The sequence below is a fragment of the Temnothorax americanus genome, unplaced genomic scaffold (genome assembly GCF_048541705.1).
Source record: "Temnothorax americanus isolate GAGA-0224 unplaced genomic scaffold, ASM4854170v1 Scaffold7, whole genome shotgun sequence".
Classification (NCBI taxonomy): domain Eukaryota; kingdom Metazoa; phylum Arthropoda; class Insecta; order Hymenoptera; family Formicidae; genus Temnothorax; species Temnothorax americanus.
The window spans coordinates 6414405-6433034 of record NW_027509792.1 but is presented as its reverse complement, the minus strand read 5'-3'; the positions used below and the strand labels follow the sequence as shown (position 1 = coordinate 6433034).

General features: G+C 34.5%; 1 protein-coding gene across 7 annotated transcripts in view; it reads left to right on the top strand.

The window, feature by feature from the left end:
* Window positions 1-18630, top strand: part of LOC143905942 (zwei Ig domain protein zig-8) — a 128092-nt gene that overhangs the window by 52534 nt on the left and 56928 nt on the right. For all 7 annotated transcript variants that reach the window (XM_077421618.1, XM_077421624.1, XM_077421622.1 and 4 more), the window contains one exon: window positions 6357-6570. In XM_077421618.1, coding sequence (XP_077277744.1) covers window positions 6357-6570 — 214 coding nt within the window. The remainder of the gene's footprint in view (window positions 1-6356; window positions 6571-18630) is intronic.

The following is an 18630-nucleotide window of genomic DNA, read 5'->3' as shown; positions in this document are numbered from 1 at the left end:
TAATCTATTGTGATTAATTTTTTATTCTTTGTGACATGTTTATGATTTATCATGTTAATATAAATATTGTATTAAGAATATATTATCTACTAAAATTTTCTCCAATATGAGATACATTAAGATTTATATATTTCAATATTAAGTATTTTAATAGATAATACTGACATATAATATATTATTTCCAAAATAATCTACATATATAAAAAATTTACACAAAAATATTTGTACCGCGATTAAATATTTATTGGGTTGTATTTATACTTTTATTTCAGATTATATGCATAAAGCCAAATGATCAAATAAAAAAATATAGATAAATTATATGAGATTAAAATTGGCGCGCATCATAAGAGAATAAACTAATAATCATTTTAAATTAAATTAATTATAACACAATACCACATAAAATTTATTCTCCTGTTTTCTATATGTGTTTAATAAGTTAAACAGATAAAAAAGCTTTCTATGTTTCTTTTTTATACTAAAATTTATATAATATTTAGGAAGACAAAATGTCTGTCTGGAAGACTAAATGCAAACTTTAAACTTGAAAGATAGAAAAAACTCTATTTTTAATCAACAACATTTGGCAATGTCGTGACAATCTGACAATTCGACCATTGCAATGGTTTTGGTCGGATTAATCGTCACGTTTCGACCATGGGTTTTGGTCTTTTCTAAATTGACCAAAACCCATGGTCGGAACGTGACGATTAATCCGACCAAAACCAATGGTCGAATTGTCACGACATTGCCAAATGTTGTTGATTAAAAATAGAGTTTTTCTCGTTAATCACTTATTGGCAGAACAAACATATACTTTTCTGTTATTTGAAAGATGTTTGGGAAAAAGAAATAATATAAAATAACATACTTAAACATTTCAACATTGATTCTCTATTCTACGGATGATACCATTTATGACTTTATTTATTGTTTCTTTATTTAAATGTGTACGGTATAATAATTATTTTGCTCCAATTCTTCATCGAAGAGATATGAACATTATGAAAGAAATAAAATTAAGTAAAAGTTTTATATTTATATTTAAAAAATATTTATTGTTTTTTTTTTTTTTTATTATATTCAACATTTTATAAACTTACTTGCAGTTTTATTATGTTTTCTTTTATTTTTCACTATTTACGGAAACATTGGATTAAAAAATTTAATCGATTACAATGCAATGATATTAGAATTAATGTATATATTGTATCCTTATAACATCCTCTTAATATCGCATTACCTGAAAATCTTGTCTGCGCATAGAGTCTGTTTGATAAAAAGTATAAGGAAATATATTGAGTATCTTTATCATTTGAAGATAATTTTTCTTTTGCGAAAATGGCTACGTTACTACTTTTATCACGATATCACTTTTTGTCAAGTATATAACGAAATTTCTCTCTACGATAAATATATATATATTTACTTTTTTGTTCATTTGTTTCTATAAATGAATATTTGCTGTACGTTTTAAATAGTTTGTTGTGTGTGTGTGCGTGCGTGTGTGTGCGCGCGCGCGCGCGCGTTTCACGTAATATTATCACTTTATTGCGTAGACTTCAAAACGTATAAGTGACCAAATCGATACGATAATTTATTTTTATTCTGTGAGCTTTATATATATATGTGCATTCTTATATGCGCAATGAATAGACGGACAATATTTGTTTTAGCCCATCCATTTTAAGGCAACGGATCTGTGGAATGATACATTTGACTATAATGTTCACCGATCCGTTACCTCACTTTAAAAAAGAAAGATACTCACCAATACGACACTTTGCCAATGAACCCGATGCCTCCAAGGCTTCGTCTTCGTATCGCTTCCTTCGTTCCGCATTCATGGAGAATCCTTTGCGGAAACGCGATCCACAGTGAATTGATTATCATAATCGCGATACCTTCTGAGGTACTTTCGAGATAACTAACAAACGCTTTACCTTCTGCTACATAAATTCAACGATTCGCCGGGATATTCGAACGTCGACAATTTCGTATCGAAACCGCGCAAATACAACGCGAGTCGTATCAGCAGCTAATTGAAGTGCAAGCGAACCGTCCAAAAATATATAATCGAGATATACACACTTGTGATATAATACGGACGTAAATTCCGCGGGATACAAGAGCTATCAAACAATCGATGTATCACAGTTTTTCGTTATTTAAATCACGCGAGCCGGATACTCCGTCACGCATTAATCGAACAATTCGCGAAATACTCCGCGCTCTCGATGCGAAAGCGATAAGCAAATTACTTCCAAATTGATATACAATCCGAAGCGTGACGCAAAATGCATTCGAATTCCTTCAAGAAATAATCATTGCAAGTCGTGATGATGAAACATTAATTTAAAATTCTAATTTTTCTCCCGCTATATGATTCGTTTGAATAAATCGCGCAAGATAACTGTTTCGCAACGGACGCGTCTTAACATAAGTCGTGAATCGTGTGAATCGTATAAGATTTTATCAATTGCGTAGATGAGTAATCCGATGTGATCAACAGAGAACGATGATATTGTGTTTCTAATAGCGAATTCGATTGAATGCACTCTCAGTGCGCACTGGTGCATATTAAAGCCATTGCACACTGATTTAACATCTAATCTTTAAAGTAAAATGCAAATACCTCGATCGATAAAATGCCCAATACATATTTTACCAAATAGTACGACAAAGAACATTAAATCGTGATTTGACCGGTTTATATTAAACATACACTTTACGTTGATTTGTGCGCGACGGCTTTAATGTGCACCAGTGCGCACTGAGTGCATCCAATCGAATTCGTTATTATATTCTGTGATATTCTTCTTGTTCTTATTGGATTATATTACGAAATGTAATAATAATACGCACGGAGCGGCTGCCTGTCGGTTCGAGTGTCGGGATGAGAACGATAGCGCGCAACGATCGTTTTGTAAACATAAGCGGCGGTGTACGACTTTCAGAGTGTCGGTTTACAAATGGTAACTTTGTAACTTTGTGTATGTAACAAAAGGCCAAGAACGCGCGTCGCACACTGTAAAAACAAATACTAAGGCCAAAGCTATCATTATCTTGAAATATTTAATATATTTCGTAATAATATATTTAATATTTCGAATAAATTTACCGCGAATAAATAAATTTTTATCTACTGAACTAATTTTCGTTATCGCTAAGTATTTAAAATTCGGAATTAATTCTTGTTTCATATTGAGATACGTAATGTATAATATCTTATAAACTAAAACTATCTCGAATAAATTTTTACGTTCCAAACTAATTTCGATAAATATGCCTATCGTTGCACGTTGAATCTAATGCTATCAATTGCTAACAATTTGTCTTATTTGTTTTTGAAAGAGATATGTAAGTCGGATTATTATCGTTATTTTGTGCCAAAAAATATTTTTTGGGTAATTGAAAAAATTGATATGCAACTTTAATATATCAGGAGATTTCTTTCGTGGTTTTAATTCGTGAGAATTGTCGATTTATTATAATCACTAATCATTCAAATATGATTTCGTGCACTGTAGAGAAGTTATGTAAAATTACATTTATATACACAAATTTGTCAAAATTATGCGATTTTCAATGAAAATGTATTTAATTTTATTTAAAAAAGATATATGCGTATATGCAGCGTTATATCTCGAATATTTATCTCAAATATATTCTTGTATTTCAAACTAATTTCGAATATGCTATTGTTGCACATTAAATCTAATAATCGAAGAGGAAAATATATTTTATTTGCTGGAAAAGATACGCGTAAATTATTGTTATTGTTACTTTGTACCAAAAAGTCTTGAATCCGATAGGAATAAAATTATATAATTTTAATATATCAAGAGATGCCTTTTGTATGATTTTAACAAATCATGAAAATGAAATTATTGATTTATTATGCCATTAATTATTCAAATATAATTTCGCGTACAGTAAAAAGTTATATACAATTAATACAATTATATGCACATTATAAGTATTAAAATTATACAATTCCCAATGAAAATGTATGTAATATCATAAAAAAATATGCACGAACAACAAATTTAAAATATAAACATGCATCTATCGTATACATTTTAAATTTATATTGTGTAACTTTACATACCTTTGTACGACATCGAACTTTGTTCGGCAATTCGGCAATATTAATCGTGCACAATGTTTAATTCCACCAAAGCATAGAAAACATTATTAATAAATGTTTACATAATAAATCACGTACAGCATTCTGTTATTTCACGCTTTTTATACGTACAAAGTTATTATAGCTGTGGAGAAATTACATTTATATTGGTGAAAAGTTTAAAGCGCGTTGCGAACATGTATTCGAGCATCGTTAAGCATCGTTAAAGAAAGAATAATTATTTAAAATATAAAAAATTCCTATTTTTAATGATATTTTTATTAAAAAAAAAAAAAAAATCGCGCAAAATATCTGCTTTAGTATATCGTCACCCCGATACATTAATGGTAGATTAATAGCAAATTAGTGATCGATTAGTAATAAAAGGAAGAAATTAATTGAATACATTGATAGTCGTAAATAAAAAATGAACGCGTGAAACGCGGAAAAATCAGCTTGTTCGAACATCGGGGTGCAAATCGCGTGATGGCCAGCGTTCTATACATATATTTGTAAAAACAAACACCAAAACTGAACGCTAGTTATCTCGAAAAATGTTTAACTTATTACAAAATAAATTTGTGCAAATATTTAATTTTTTGCATTTTAAAACAATTCCTGGGCTATCGTACATTAAATACCGTTTATTTGAAAAGTAAAATGTCATTTGATGGAAAAAATAATTTATTATTATTACTTTAAAGCCAAATTTTTGCATTTCGAGAAAATTGAAATGCATAATTTTCATAAATTAAGCAATTTTATGAAATAAAATACAAATGTCAATTAATTACAGTCATATTAATCATCAGAATATGTTGATCAATGCGCGAGATTTTACATAGAATTCTCATTAATTAGTCTTTTTATCACATTTTGTACCAGAAAAATATAGCTTTGTAAAATTATATTTTCAAAAAAGTAAAAAGGACGTCAAAATATCTGGTTATTAATAATAATTTTTTTCCAGTCCAACAATTTTTATGCAGACAGTCAGGATATTACACCAAAGATTGTTACAACAGGGTCAAGTTTTTCCTATTAAATTTTTTTTTACTTTTAATAAAAACTATTTCCTTGATTATGCATACATATGTTATAAACTTAATATGGATCATACTTTCTTATCATGCCTTTAAAAATTCTTCCATCTGAAAAAATGTATATTACAGATTCGATTATATTAAAATATATAGTTATAGATACATATTCATAAGCGCAAAATATACAATATTTATATGTATTTTATTGGATATTGAAGCATGGATCTCTCTGTGACAGAATTTAATTTTATACTTTACATGAGCTTTTTATTCCCAGTTGACGCAAATGTTTAAAATCATAACTTTTATTAAGAAACAGGTTTAAATGCATAAAAAATTATATGTATATATAAAAAATATTTCTTAATATGTTTTTTTTCAGTATTTTCTATTTTATTAAAATACATATTAATACAATATTTTCCGCCCATTTTTTTTATCGAACATGTGCACGTGGCGTGATTTTTTAAAACTTTTTTAAAATGTTCATTGATTACTTTTCTGTCTTGGCACGACAAAAGGAATTAATGCCAAAAACATCTTGTGAGTTTATCTGCTTGACTAAGTTTATCGAAGCTGTCAGAACTCTTTTGCGCATAAAGCTTCCATTCGTAATTTAATGAATGGGGAACGATACAATCGGTTTTAAAATGCGGACATATATTCGCGTCAGATAACAGCAGTTAACGGCATAACTTACTCTGATTTACGGGCAATACGGTCGTATTTTTATGACACACTGTTCCATTAGCTTCGATGTGCATGATTTATGCAAAGTGTTCTTGGCACTCTCTCTCTCTCTCTCTCTCTCTCTCTCTCATTCTTTCGCGAAAGGAACAAAACTACTTTTATACGTTCACTCACGAAAGTCGACCGCGTTATAAATATGCCTTGTCTGCACTCGCTTGTACATCGCGTGTAAAGTTCAGAAGCGAGTAGCGACATTCCGGAGTCTGCAGTTAATAATTTTCGGAGGTCACCAGCAGCTGACCAGGGGAAGAACGTGTCGATAGAAATGTGTGTTTTCTATTTTATTACTTTAACTAACTGTTAATGGAAAAGAAGAAAATGCTCTACATTCCTTATTATTTTACTCTATTCTTTAATTAAAAGTTTCGCGGGAAAAGTTCTGATGGACCGCGTCATGCGCTGCTCTCTAGCTCTCTTCTTTTTCATTACAGGTATCCTGGGTGCGTAGACGGGGAGAGGAGCTTCATTTACTCACCATTGGCCTCGACACGTACGCGAGCGACTCGAGATTCTCCCTGGCCTTTGAGAAGCCTAATGACTGGCGATTGCTTTTGCGCTCAGCTACGGAACGCGATGCCGGCCTTTACGAGTGTCAAGTCAGCGCCCACCCACCATTAATCAGAACTGTCCATCTAGCGGTGTCAGGTAAGTGAGCGCGTCATTGCGTGTGTGTTCATCTGACCATCCGGGACTTGGCAACCTCGAAGCAATCAGGAATTGCTATTTCCTACTACTATACTAACGATATGCACTTTGATCTGATGACTGCATTGCGGCTCCTAAATCACCGTGTTTGTACAGGTCGTCTTGAAACCGCGCGTCCCTATTACCGCCGGAAACTACGGATATTAAAAATCAAAAAATACGAAAAAATATATTATTATTATATAGGTATATTAGATTTGTCGACAACTAGAAGATTATTTAAAATCGAGTGTTAAACAGTTTTCGTTAAAATAATTCCAGATCGCGCTTAAACGATTCAATAATGAGAACATGCGGAGATACCCTTGTATATCATCAATTGTGTTGTAATTCTTGTGTCATTCGCGAAGCTTTCTATTTTTGGTATAATCGCTGTGACGTTTATTTCGGGATCGCGTAAATTCGTAGGTATTCGCATTTTAACGCGAGAGAGGACTAATTACGCTAATTATGCTAATGGTAAAGATGAAAGGCCATGTGTGTGTGCATTATTCTCTTAATCTACTCTTATAAAGTACTGCTAAAGTAGAAAGTCGCTCTTTGTAGATACATAATCCATGTGACTCAAGTGGCGCGTTTTCGCTGGACCATAAATCACGGTAGCCACGTCGTTAGGGTCGTCCTCTTCGTGCAGGCATAATGGCGATCTCGATGCTGTAACGATGTTCTCGTGGCACCCACGTCCCACGCCACTTAATTGGAGTCCCATCCCTTACTCGTATCCCTTTCCCTCGTCCCACCCTTTCGCTCTTTGTCCGTTCGCGCGTGTCCGCATTTTTCTTTTATTATTGAGAATGTAGTTGCGCGCCAGTCTCTGATATACGAGTTGCACGTACGTTGAACAAAATCAAGAATACCGAAATACGTCGAACTATGCTTCGGTTACGACAACACTGTCTTACTTTAGTTGCAGTGCGTATAGGATATTTAACTTCAATAACCGGAGTGTAACTTGTTCTAACGCGTGGTAAGCTCATTATCATCTATCATCTATGCATAACCGGCTTGCACCGCCGCGGATAATTCGTGACTGACTCGGCCGACTATCAATGATTGATTGATAGCGGGCAATATCGCGGTTGTCAGCTATATTTGATTAATAACGGACGTAAGACTAATAGACACTTTGAAGCTCAAATTCGGGCTTTCATCTACAACGTCCGATGATATCTCTATAGCCTGACGGTTTTAGCTCCTCAGTACGTATAGTTGAGCGAATAGTTCGGCCGAGATTAATGAGACCGGCGCACGCTGAAAAGAGAACTTGGAACACTTGCAGTTTCAAAATTTATATATTTGAATAAGAGCTATTATATATATATGTATATATATATATATATTATATATATTTATGCACACAGATTAACTGTAAATTAATTACGGTGTCACGAGCATGAGTGACGTATGTCGCAAAGTATAAATTTATGATGGCAAGCGCTTCAAAATTTACTCTTTTCAGAAATGCGCTATTCCTTTTTTCAGCAGATAGTTAAGTTTCGCGTCTTTATTGATCGATACAAGAAAACTTGTTCTTTCCTACTTTTTTAAAAAGTTTTTATAAAACTCAATTATAATCGGATCTATCTGTACGACGGTGGACATAGTTAAACCTTTTGACATATGCAAAGAGGAAGATATACATTTAATTGGATATATGATGTATTTTAAAGTTTCGTATACATACTTTACCGTAGTCTTGTACATATATACCGGTAAAATCTCGATTTGACAAATCGCGCGCGCTTGTTAGACTGCACTACATCGGAAAAGAAACATGATGATAAGAAGTACGTGGCGAAAGATGGAGAGATGGAGAGAAGACGAGGGTAGAAAAGAGACAGAAATAGCAGCGCGAGAGATGAAATCAATATAAGTATATGCAGATATCGAAATATTTTTCAGTCACCGTAGCTGCAATAGAGGGTTATGAAATATCCTGACCGAAATACCAGGTACAGAGCTGAAATAAATTCTGTGTTCTGTGAAATAAACGGAATATTTCGCGGACCCAACTGGTGGAACGAACGATTGCGGTGTATTATTCTCCAACATATCGTTCGGCTTTCGCTTTAAGTTATAAAGTCCGTTCAAACGTATCATATTTTCCATAACTTTCGGCCGAGTATCGATATGGCTAGTGAAGATCTCTCTCTTTTGTACATTGAGAATCTCTCGAGAAGTTGGATTTGGAATACGCTGGAACAGCTTGACCAAGACATATTTTCGTTCCCTTTGCCAATATGATTTTCTAATACGAATCTCTTTCCATGTGCATTCCTTATATTTTTATTCTGTGATTTACGCGTCGTAAAACTTTGTGGCACTCTCGCTTCGAATCTTGCGCGGTATTACGACTTTTCTCAATTTTTCACTTCGTTCTTGAACAAATAAAAAAAAAATCACGAGTAATGATTTCCTTTGAGAACGTACCGATGCGTTCGTTAGCGAACGAGAATTCCCGACCCTTTCCTTTTTTTTTTTTTTTTCATTTTCTCTCGCGCATTTCTACATCTGGCTTACTCGCCGTTCTGCTCTTATCGCGTGCAAAGATTTCTATAATGACCCGTAAAAGTTGCGACAGGCAGCGGCATCATTTATTATCGCGACTTTACTTTTCTCTTTCATTCTTATCCTTCCATTAATCAAAAAATCATTATTTTCTCCCGATGAGCTATTTATGTTATCACGCGCGCGAGCCAAGACAACGCGTTGTTCATTATTAGGTATATAGCGGCTTTAAATGCCGCTTCAACATCGGCAAGCAGGCTCGCGCTTATACGCAGAAATAAAGTTGCGTTACGGAACTTAAGAAATAATTCCTGGTCGACGGCACTGTCCGGGGGGGCTTTATTTCTGGCAAACGTTCAAATAGTTAGGAACTTAAATTCCACGAGCGATGGCGGCTTTTCCGAGGGCGTAAACTGCTTGTGCCAGCACCCAGTCTCTCGTTTCACTGCCAGTCTACATTGAGCTTTGCCGTTGTGAATTTTACGAGCCTCGGGCCACATTCTAATCGGATTTCCATAATGGCCCATCGATTGATGTCGGCCCAGTACAAAAAGAGCGCGAAATTAATACGAGAGAGAGAGAGAGAGAGTTTCTTCGTCGTTCCGGTTAATATACGAAATGGAATCGCTTGTAAAATAAAACGATAAAGAAGATTTCAAAATTTCCTCGTGTCTTTTTTAATGCTATCATCTAATTGATCGCCTGTCAGCGAAGAAGCTGGTGCGCTACGTATTGCACCACGTTCTTCGCGAACGTGGCTTTCATTCTATATTCACTTAATATCCAAGAAAGGATATGCCGATCCTGATGTGGCTTAGAAATGGCGAAATTTTCGCATAGATGCGATATGTATTGCATCCGACTACCGAGAGGCTGCCATGCCGGGAAGAATATTCAAGCGATTAGATCGGGAACGAAGTCGATCGGGAACGTCGCTTTCCGAGGGTTGTACGTGCGACGCGGGATTTTTGGGATTGGTCTTTCTACGACGACGACGACGACGACGACGACGACGACGACGACGACCACATTCGCAGACGAACGTTCCGTTATAAAGTCGAGAGAGCCAGGGAATATAGGGATTCTAACGGCAGCTTATGCAATCCCACGCTTTTCGCGACCGGAGAAGAAAGGGATACGTGTACTCGACTACGGGTCGCCACCCGCTTTCCTTTACCGTACACGTTCCGACGCTCTCCCGTCTCGGTTGGCCGGAATAAATCAAGGCTTGCCAATACCGGGTGCTATCGAGGTCTTATTACACAGTCGCGACCGGTCTGTAGGTAACCGTCACGTTTATTTACAAAGAAAAGTTTACTTTACTCCCCCAACAGTCGATTCTTCTTTCTTCGTTCTTCTCGATCCTTTTCCCCATTCTCATTATGGTGTATCCAAAAGTCGTAATTCTCACTAGAGTGGAGAGCGGATTGCACTAAATTTTCCGTTAGCCCAGTGTGATATTTCGATATTTCGTCATATTTCTTCATCAATAATAGATTCTCGAATCAGAAGCTGTTGAAATGTTAAAACTATACGCTGCACTTTTTAAACGAGCGATTGTAGCAATCGTGCTGGAGAAGGTATTAAAGAATTGTAGTATCGATTCTGGTGTTATATATCCTATTCGCGTGCGAAGTTTGAATGGCGAATATGATCGATCGCCATAATAATCATACGATCTCTTATCGGTTCTTATTCGCTGTGAAATAGCTTGGCTGCGTTCATAGCCAAGAATCCGTCATAGTAATATTGCCGACGACAAAAGAACGCTTGCGCAAATTCCAACCTGTCGCTCTATCGCTCGCGCGAAATTACATCGACGAATTCCTGGCGTGGATCTTTTAGCACCGAGATAAGGAGAGAGAGAGATATGTATATACATATATATATAGAAAGAGAGAGAGAGAGAGAGAGAGAGAGAGAGAGAGAGAGAGAGAGAGAGAGAGAGAGAAGAAAAGGACGGTGAGCGGGGACATTATCCTAGTGAAACAATGAGTTCCTCCTCCGCATCAGGCGGCAACGTTTTTCTTACCACTTCGTAATAGCGTTAGATTATGCTTCGTAATGCTGTATAAATGACGGTAAATTTTCGTCCTCGGTCGACCGCGCGACAAGATCGAACTTTAAGTAACTGAAACCACGGTTTTTCACGCAAGGGAAAATCCAAGTCTCGATAAACAGCGTCCTAACAGCGCTCGCAATTGCGCTTGTTATACCGGGTAATTTTCGGATGCCTTAGTACTATCGCGACGCGGACGCTTTATCTTTCCTAATGGCTGTTATCGTTCTCTGCCGCTTTATCGTATTCGATGTTAGGGATTTTTACCGAGAGTCGTAGCGCGGTAAACTCGGAAAGTGCTTACATCAGCGGGATTATTAACGCGAGCGTCCATTGAAACGGCAGACGTTGTAGCTATATAAGCACGCGAGCTTGCGATTTTCCGTTTGGAATTTTGTTCGACTGCACTGTAATTCTCGCGGGAAACCGGTTATAGGTGCATTAGCGTTCCAAATAAAGAGGAATGCGAGAACATTGGAAAGCTCATTGCGACGGCGCGGCGCGCGCTGACGAGTTCGAGCAGTTTTTGTGTCGGCGCAATTTTATCAAGCCTTCGGTTGAACATTTCACGCCAGATTTCTGCGCGTTAAAATTTCCCGCCTCTACAGCCCCGTATATAGTATCTTTGCATACGATATTAAAATTGCAGTATGCAAATGAGACGAAGCGGGCATATCAGTATAGGCAAAGAAAAAAAAAGAATTATATCAAGCCTCAGCGCACAATTTATTTTCTTCCGAAGGAGATATGCATTAACAACGATATATGTCTTCAAATCTCTTTCCTGCAAATTTGTTCATTCAACCATTTTGTATGCGCATTATTCAATATTCGAACGCGCGGCAAATCGAGTTGGCAAATCACGGAAGATTGAGATTTGGGACGCACGGCTAGTTCTCGAGCCGCGTAATCTAGATGATAACGTGCAGATTAAGTCCGACGCCGAAATACCGAGAGTTAATCGCATTCACGGGACACGCAGCGTCCCAGAAGCGTATAATTATCGCGCCCAAGCGTTTAACATCGAACTGACTGCCTCGGAGGGATTCCTATGGCAGTATACCGAGGATCCTAATTTCTCAGGGGCCAACGTTAAAATATATCCTAATTCGCTGACTCGTGGATACTGTGAAATGAGTTTCGTCTCCAGTTTGCTTCTCCTCCACCTTATACCGCTAGATCTATTACCGAGCTTGATAGTACTTTTTCATTGTGGTAAAATGAAAGACTCTGTTACTCGATAATCAGGAAGAAAGCAGAGGTTTTAACCGAAGGGACTAAATTTTTTCTGGTGATATAACAAGTCTAAATATTAACATTTTGTTCGCGAGAATGATATTTTTTATTATGATAAAATAAAAGATTTTGTTACTCGGTAATCGTCCAACAAGAAAGGTTCAAAACGAAGAAACTAAGTCTTTTCTGTGTATAATATGACGAGACAAAATACGAACGTTTTATTCGCGGGAAAATGGAAATAAGATTAAAGGATCGAAAGGGATATAGCGTCGAGCTGCGAACTACAGACAAACCGATCGTTAACTATAATGGTTAAAATACACGGGGGTAACCGCCATACTCATGTATTTGGCGACAGCTTTGCGTGTGACCGCTATCATTTAATATCTCGTTAACGTTGTCGCACGTGGAGACGCTTGATCGCGCGCGCCAAATATAACAACCATCTATTAACGCGGCGCCGATTACATGCACGGGCGTTACAAGTGCTCGTACCAGCAGCAATGCGAATTATCAATCAGTCACTTCTATCGGCATCTATTAATTAACAATAACAAGATTAACGAGAGCGGATTTTCTCCTAATCAACAAACTCATTCGCATTGTTCCGATTTATTTAAGTGCTCCTCTCAGAATTTATCTCTTTGTTATTATTACGCGTATTAATTAATTTTCTTCGTTGATTGCCAGTCACTAGCAACACTCTACAACTGCCGGCAATCGATGAAAGTAAGTATATTCGCGTAATAAAAGCGCGATATAATCAAATTATCGCGCTCATTATACGCGGTTAAAATTACGTTAATATAATTTTACTCTTGAACTTGTCGTGATGCGTACGCACATACAAAATATCTCTGAACTCGCGGATCTCGGGAATATCTAACTTTGAAAGTTAGAAAATTAATAACGTCGTTGTACGTTGTTCAAGCTTGAACGCTTTCAGCGATATTGCACGTCATCGAATTTGTCTGGACAATACTTTACCTTATATATCATCAAAATATGCTTAAAAATACAATATATATTCCATTAAAAAACAATAAAAATCATTTAAATATATATTATATTTCATATATAATTTCTTTAGTAGACGTGTGTAGATTGTTTTAAATATTTTATTATAGATAAAATATTTTATTTTGTTTATGTTTTAATAGTTATTAAGATGAATTTGATGACATATGATATATCGTTAAAATTTATTTTGATTACCTAATAAGTCAAAAATAGTTTACAAAGATATTGTTAATCTTCTGATTCTTAAAATTATTCTTCTTGAGAAAGTAAAGTATAATAAAAATTTTGTTCTGTCTTTGCAAATAACTTCTAAACAAAAAATCACATCCTTTTTCAGGTGCACCATCAAAGGTTGTATATTAAAAACGTCCTGTAGGTATACATATTGCGATGTATCTTTCTATTTTACCTCATATTGGACAAAAATTGAGAATTCTTAATGCAATAAGTGCAGGGATTAAAGCAGGGGTTAAAGCAGTTCGGGCTGCATGCAAGCGGAAGTACTTTCCCGCAAATGCAAACAGCAACCGCAGAGTTGCTCTCCACTGACTGAGAGTTCGCCACGCGTATGATATATATGGCCGCGCGTATTTGCCGTTAAACTGCAAAAGTTGCGTATGTAAATTGAGTCTTCTCTCGTGGCGATAGCTATGTATGTCGTTCGGAACTAGCGTGATTTTGTCGTGGCGTCGCGCATCTGGCCCGTCGACTCTCCGGCATCTTCCATAAATATAATGCATGAGCGCGCACGCATATGTACGAGATGCGAATATGATGCATACACGTGTAAACGGGTAGGATATATCGCGCATTCCTAACTCGTTCGTCCGTGGATTGATAGCGTTGTCGGTATAGAAACGCGTCCGTGTAATGGTTGAACGGTGCCGCGACGATTACCTATCTTTTTGTCCATATTCTATTTTTTTTCGCATTAAAAACGCATGTGTACATACATTGCACAAACTACATTTTTTCCTCGTATTGAATCACATGTACATATGCATATAGATATTCTTTTGTAAAGGGATAGAAATATAGGTTTGCAAAGAGAGTCCCCCGCGTACAGAGAATTGTTTTGCATTTTAACTTGATTTTTACTCTAGATTCCGTAAAGCGCATATGCGCGCATTTATCTGTAGCGTACGTAACGTTTACTATAGAAAATGCGTACATATGCGCTTTACGGCACTCAGGGCAATAAAATTAATTCAGTTTTACAACGTGACAATGTGGCAAACAATGGAAAATATATACATATTTACTTTTAATAAAATTCATTGAAATACACGAATTAACAAAGTTATACATATCTTCAGATTATATACTCGGAATATTACATTTAAACATATAGCTGAAACAATCAGTATGCATCTGTGCGAATGTACGGTACTCGCTTACGCTGTGAAACTACGATTGATTCTCGTGGGAGATGCAACTACACCGAGTGCATTGTTAATACTCTCCAAGGTATAAACGAAAACAATATGCAGAGAAACTACGAAGAACAATAGTCGGGAAGAATAATCGACCGTGCTAGCATACTTCGCGAAGTAGATATGCCAGCTATTTATTACGAGAAGTGGGGGATTATGTTTCTCAATAATGAGAACACGAATATAAGTTATCAGGAGAGCACAAGATAAATTGGAAGATGAATAACTGATGACATAGCAATAAATTCAAATTTGATTCTACTTGCAACTAATTTTTGTGGTGCCTTTGTCTAGATATTCCACACATTTTTCTACATCGTACAATATTTTATACAATATAATAGAACATTTTGGAGATTAATTAAAGTAAAAATTCTTGATACAAAAATGTTGAGATCGTAAGTTTTTGAAATATAAGTGACCAAGTTAATTGTTAATGTTGTATTTGTTATAGATTTTTATAGTATCGATAATATTCATAAATCAAGATCTCTAATTAATATATTGGTGACATATTATCGGAATTTTTTTAATACAATACGTTAATATTATATTTCGGGATTATATCGAGTATTTTTTATATAAATATAACTGAATTTTTTATGCAACTGAATATAAATAACTGATTAATTATTTCAGAGATAATTTATAAAATATTCTGTTTGCCGCGATGAAATATTTATTGATTCTTACTTCATTTTATTTTATTTTAAATGTTGCAAAGTGTAATTATCGATGGAAAAACTATAAAAGATTAAAATCAAGTTAGCACATTATAAGAATACACTCAATTAATAAGCATTAGCGTAATTTTTATTAAATGAATTAAGAAGAATATAACATGCATATAGTTATAAAATATTTCTTATATTTTTATCTGCTTTTAACACATATACATTGAAAAGATAAATATTTTTAAACAGAATAATAAATTTATTTTGCCAGTGAATAGAATAACAATTAAAGTAATTTAAATCGACCGTAACTGGCAATATATAACGTCTTTACCGATATGAACATTGCGATAAATATTACCACAGCCCCAGTGGTCGAATTGGCACGACACCCGCACGGTATATACGCGGGAGGTTCCACAGGTTCAAACCCTGGCTGGGGTAATATTTTTTCGCAATAAAAATTTAAACTATTGAATTTAGAAATTACATCAACTGACCAAAACCTATGGTCGAAGTTATATAATGTCTTGATGATGATCTGAAAATGTGCTGTGTGAATCCGACAAACCAATTAGTTGGCTCACGGTTTTTCAATGTTCATATCGGTGAAGACGTTATATATTGCCAGTTACGGTTGATTTAAATTACTTTAATTGTTATAAATATTTTTATTGCACTAATGTGTATACGTTGAACTCTGGGAAAATTGAGCGAGACCAAACACGGACCACAAATTTTGTTTTAATAATATTTAAGAAAAGGAAAATATAAAATTATAAGTTTAAATATTAACAATTTTTTTCTATCGTATTTTATTTTTATTTTATAAAAATAAATACGTCTGTTCTTGAGAAATATTTGATATTTTATCAAATAGATTTTCTGTTCTCTTTATATTTATTTTTCTGTTCTCTTTAATATATATATATTTATTTGTCTCACATATAGATATGTACAAAAACCGTTTAAATGTCCATTTTCCTCTCTTCCATAAAATATGAACATTATTAAGATATTTAAATACAAATTTTATATTTTAAAACTGCACTCTGTGTTTGTTATAATTTTATTTATTTTCTCTTTTCTTTTATTATATTAATCTGAAATTGAAAGTTAAATCAGTTGAATATATTTGCCACGCTAAAAATGCTCAAGTAATATTATTAATTTATTATATCTTTGTGATGCTCTCCCAATTACGTATTGTCTGAAAGGCTCATCTATATATAGTCTGATTATCCGAAAATGTAAGAGATAAAAATATTTATATTTTTTTATTTTTATATCAAGGATAAAGCTTTCAACAACAATAAATACACAAACAAAGGCAAGTAAGAGCTAGTTCGCAACGATGGTCGGGCGACCATATATTTTTATATTTATATATGGAGATAATTTCTTTTTTATAAAAATCCAGAGTTAAATATTAACGATTAAAATTAATCTATTTAATTCAAGATAATTTATTTTTTTATTCTTAAAAACTTGATATTTATATGGAATCTACGTACATCTTAAATCTTATTTTGACACAAGAAGTCTTCACACACAGATCCACTACTTCAGGTTAAAATAAAAAAACTTTTTTTTTGTTAGTCATGACTGATACATTGTGCAACAGCGGAGTTGCAGTAAATTACGTTGAACTACATACAAAATGCAAATATATCCGAATTAACACACACAGCGCATCGAAAATAATTAATATTTCAAAATATAATTGCGTACATGAAATAATAATAATAATAGACAATAAACAATAACAATTAATAAAATAATAAACAATTAATTCGAGCCTCAGCGTGTGAATGATAGCACACCGACCTTAATATTTAATACTTTATCAAATAGATTTTCTGTTCTTTTTAAAGTAATTATTAATACATAATCGCGATGTGTTACGACTCTACGTTACTGAAACGATTTGATCCGACGATTTGTACATCACTCCCGCTCTCTCAAACAGAAAAAACGTTTAAATCACAGCGAGAAAGCTGCACGATGCTACAAATAAAAAAAAAAAGGATTATCGCAATGAAACATTAACTGCTTTAATGAACGATTGTCGACCTGATATTTAGCTGATCAACAGGAATAGTAATTGCTAATTTGTAGATAGGAAAACGACAACGTTCACTTGTCGCGACCATGATACGAGGAATAATATTGCCGCGTAACAGACGACATCCAGCTTGAAATTTGTGGAAAACAAGTATCGAGCTGTTTTCCACAGACAATCGTATGTGCGTAAACAAAAAATCGCCGCGTTGCTGCGTATCAAGACGGCACGTTATCATATGCGCGATGAAACTCGCGGTATTTCTCCTGATGTGATGGACACGAGTAAACGTTACTGTTTCTCATGTACAAGTGACAATTACCGTCCAACTCGATCAATTAACTGCGTATCAAGGCAATCATTTCAATCAAAGCAGGTATTCCGTGTAATTTATTTATTTGTTATTGGAATTCAAGAGATTCGAATCGGTTAGATAGTGATGCGAGCAATTTCTCGTGTCGCGATATTATCTCTCGTAACATGGTAACGACAAAATGAACGCTATCGTTTCTTATCTACAGCAACAATTCATCTTCCTCTTAATTGAAAATCACATATGTTGATTCCTCTTAATAAAAAAAATTTGTAACTTGCATTTTTCTCGATATTTCTAATTTCGAATTTCGACTCTAATCTCCAAGATACATTATTAAAATATCATACGGTAAATGTAGGGCATTCTATAAGTATAATATATTCGTATACTCTGAAAATGGTTAATTTTTAAATAGTATTTGAGAAAGACTGTATAATACGTGCCAGTAAATTTAAGTGATTAACCGTGTAATAATTAGTAGACTTTCCAAAGTTTGTTACATTTTAATGAAATAAAATTCAAAGTTGGAAGCAAAAAGGGCGTTAATATGGTTAAATTAAAAATTAATAAACTTTTAACGTTTAACATGTGAGTTTTAATTCCATTTAAGTTCTATTAGCCACACCTGGTTGGCTTTAACGGAATACTAGAGAAGGCAACTTTCTTTATTATAGCTTCGCGTCGAAAGT